The sequence below is a fragment of the Labrus bergylta genome, chromosome 13, assembly GCF_963930695.1.
Source record: "Labrus bergylta chromosome 13, fLabBer1.1, whole genome shotgun sequence".
In the NCBI taxonomy this organism is placed as follows: domain Eukaryota; kingdom Metazoa; phylum Chordata; class Actinopteri; order Labriformes; family Labridae; genus Labrus; species Labrus bergylta.
The window spans coordinates 22,742,290-22,746,295 of NC_089207.1; the positions used below are offsets into that span (position 1 = coordinate 22,742,290).

The 4,006-nt window shown below is 36.1% G+C and overlaps 1 protein-coding gene across 1 annotated transcript in view; it reads left to right on the plus strand.

The window, feature by feature from the left end:
- The first annotated feature begins 1,874 nt into the window (after positions 1–1,874).
- LOC114920592 (olfactory receptor 2K2-like) overlaps positions 1,875–4,006 on the plus strand; it is a 2,544-nt gene continuing 412 nt past the window's right edge. The window contains exon 1 of the mRNA XM_029278727.2: positions 1,875–4,006. This exon is cut by the window's right edge and continues 412 nt beyond it. Within this exon, the coding sequence (XP_029134560.1) occupies positions 2,437–3,375 (939 nt within the window). The 5' untranslated portion in view covers positions 1,875–2,436 and the 3' untranslated portion in view covers positions 3,376–4,006.

Sequence of the window (4,006 nt, forward strand, 5' to 3'; positions counted from 1 at the left end):
TAAATAAAAATATAATAAAGGAACCACAAAGTCACATACACACCACAGCCAAAAGAGACTGTTTATACAGCATAAATGAAATAGGTCTGATTAGTTATTGTCATCACTGGCACACTGATTAACATGAAGTTTATAAACATCCGTAATGTAAACAACAACAAAGCCCTCAGGAGCCCAGGGACGAAAAAGAGGAAGAGGTAAGGTGCTGCACAGATCAGTTATTTATCTGTTGTATTTAAGCTACTTGTTATGGATGGATGATAGTTACGTCAGTGTTTCCTAGCTCGAGTTAACATCAGTTATTTCCATTGTACTTTTATTAGGTTAAGATTATTCATGTTAAGAAAATAACCAGTGTAAGTAATACACTTCTTCGTTGTTTGGGACCCAAAACCTACTTATATATTTCTTGACATTTGTGTTTAGTTAGCTTTCACCCTCGTCGATTAAAATGTTTATTTTCCACCTCCTGTTGTCATTAATAGTTTTAAGCTCTTGCCTTTAGAGTATTGATGTCTAAGAGCATAAATGCATTTTGTGAAATAAGTCCTCACTGAATAGATATGTGTGCATGTTGTAGGTCTGGTTGAAAGGAAAACTACTGAGTTGAGTTTTCTGTACTGCTCAGAAGAGAAAATAATATTTAAATAAAACATTAAATTATAAAATGCCCATTTTTCCACAAATGCTCATCTTCTCTCTCCAGATGCAATCATAAAACATTTAAATCCATCCCCTGCTGTCCCTGGGCCGTCTGTGACCACTTCTGCTCCCTGCACTGTTTGGTATTGTTTGTTCTGTTACACTAGTTATTTGTATTTATTTTATTTTGTATTTACGTATAAGAAATATTAGTGTTATTACCATTTTATAAGTATTTTTTATTTTTTAAATAAAGACATTCTGTTAAATATAAAGCTGTAGGCCAGTTTACTTTAAGTTGATGAATATTGTCTTTGGTGGTCAAGCTGTCTGCAATATAAGGGGCAACTGCTGAAATCTTGCCTAGGGCACCAAAATGGCTAGGGCCGGTGTTCACTCGGTCTCTGGAGCGTGCCACCATCGGCACTACGCTCTGCTCTGTTTTATATGCGCTCGGAGTCTATTTTCGACGCACAGAGCATCCGGTCAATTTCAAAATAAAACACAATGTATTTTTCCTTAATCCTGCTTCATGGAATACCCCTCAAGTTACTCACTGCTTTGTTTGATCAGGCTGGCTCGTTAAGGCGCCTTATCTCTCTGTTAAACTTAAACACATGCAGCAAGGAGACACACACCGCTCCTCTCTCCAGCTTGTATTTTGAAGTAAGGGGCAGCTTTGGCTCAGATGGTAGAGTCGTCGTCCCTCAACTGGAAAGTCGAGGGTTTGATCCCCTGCTCCTGCAGCAACATGTCCGATGTGTCCTTGGGCAAGATACTTAACCCTGAATTGCTCCTGCTGCTTTGTCGGCGGCGTATGAATGTGTATGAATGGGGTTAGATACTTCTGATGGTCTCACTACATAGACCACACTGCCATCAGTGTGTGAATGTGTAGGTGTGACATGCAGTGTAAAAGTTTAGTCTGAAGACACACCGACAGGAGAATCTGGCAAGATAATCAAGCCTATGCTGACCTTGGTCAAAAGGGGGAAATCAGGCCCAAAATCTGCTGCTCACTTAATCATTATTTAATAATAATACTAAATTACTAAAAGTGTTTTATGATTTGCTGTTTTAATAATTCTCAAAAACATTTCTCTATAATAAGAACAAAGTTTGTCCAGGTGACTGTGCGTTGTAGTGAGGCCCCACCCATCTCTCCAAGTAGAGCTACTGTACAAAAATTCAGGGAAGGCTTGTTTTGTTCTCTTGTGGAGGGGCAGCAGACATCTGTGGTCTATGGTATCTGTATAGCCTAGATATGATTTTTGTTTCTATGCTCTGTCTGCTTAATGTTCTTATAATAATATTTACATGTGAACATTTGTAACTTACATGAGAATAAGAAATCTGATCTCACAAGCAATCTTTTCTTTTTTAGACTGCATTGTGATTCCATAACTAAAACTGGACGTTATATTCATTAATAACAATAATTAATTCAGCTATGCAACTTTGACTAGTGTAGTGAATCACACTGTTCACTGGTTAGCAGAGATGTGTCTTTAAGAGTTTGGTAAGATGTTTGGAAAATAACTGAAGAAAAAAATCATGACTCTTGTGAAAACATAATCAAAATACATTTGTTTTCACTGTCTCCCTCTGTATCTGTACCCTGCACTTTTTGTAATTGTTATAAAACCAGTGACCAAAGGCTTATCAATTTGTCTGCTTTGACGGAGATGGAATATTGGACTTAAGTTTAAACAGATAAGATAAACCCTTTTACTGAAGTTGTTTGTTCAAAGCTCTTTGTTTCACTTTAGTACATTTTCATGACACTGTAAACTAATGGAGAATACAACTAAGATATGGTCTTTTGTGCTGGCTGCCTATGGTAACATTGGAGATTTAAAATACCTTTATTTCAGCATAATGCTGTTATGGTACCTCTCAATTTTTGCAGCCAACGCAGTCCTTATAGTTATCATATATGTTGACAGAAGGTTGCATGAACCAATGTATATTTTTCTATGTAATTTATTTGTTAATGAAATAGCTGGCAGCACATCACTGTATCCTCTTATGCTCTCACAGATGTTATCAGATACACATGAAGTGACCCTGCCGTGGTGTTTTCTGCAGATGTGCTGTATCTACATATGTGGATCTGTTGCGTTTTGTAGTTTAGCAGCTATGGCCTATGATAGGCATGTCTCAATATGTTATCCTTTCCGCTACAACATCATTATGAACACAGGAAAAGTAGTTATGATAGTGCTGGTTATATGGATGTATTCAATCATTAGTTTTATTTTCTCATTTTCATTTCTCATAAGTTTGAAATTTTGTGGAAATATAATTGACAAGGTTTTTTGTGACCACCACTTGGTGATGAAGCTTGCATGTTCAATCTCAACTCTTGATAACATGTCCGACCTGCTTTTTGCATTTATAACTATGGCTATCCCATTTAGTCTCATTTTAGTCTCTTACATGAAGATTTTGGCTGTGTGTCTGCATACTTCTAGAGAAACCAAGCAAAAAGCTGTAACTACCTGCACACCTCAGATTGTCTCAATTTCAAACATGTTTGTTGGCTGTATTTTCCATTTTGTTGATTCCAGGATTGATGTTGCTCATGTGCCAGACAAAATACGCATTATTTTATCAGTATACCTCCTCGTTTGCCAACCTATTGTCACTCCTTTTATGTATGGATTTAATCTACCAAAGATAAGGGATTCATTACAGAGATTTGTGGTTACTAGAAAAAAAATATTTTTTTAATTCTGCAGGTGTTAACAGCAAGACAGGTAATCTCAGCGCTGAATTCGAAAAATAACAGAATATGGTTTAGAATCTTTAATCTATAATTATTTGGTGGGGTTACACACATCTTGTATTTTAACGCTGTGCAGTACAAAATCATGCTGTTTTTATGATGCAAAGATGCTATCAAATTTGTCTATAAAGTTTAGGATTCGGTCATTTTAATCTTGTGTTGCACACTTGGAACCAAAAAGGAACTTGATTTTTTTTTATTCCATTGTCCATAAAAATGCATGCTTCACATAACTATCGGCCCCATAATGAACACTTTACTGACAAGGGTGGAAAAGGGTGAAAAAGGACAATGCAGGGACGTGCAGCATGATTTCTGAAAAAAAAAAAAAAAAAAACTAATTTTTATTTTCTGTGACATATGATGGGATACAAATACAAGGAAGTTTCCCCACATGCAGTCAGTGTTTTATTTATATAAAGCTTCATATTTTTCATCATTTGAGTATTTGATTTTTAATTTTACTGTACAAAACAAGTTATGTACTTCTTCTACGTTGCTTGATCCAGTTCTTTTTTAACGACTCCAAAACCTGCATGGACAAACGCAAGCTATTTGAGAAAATGGGATTTTTGG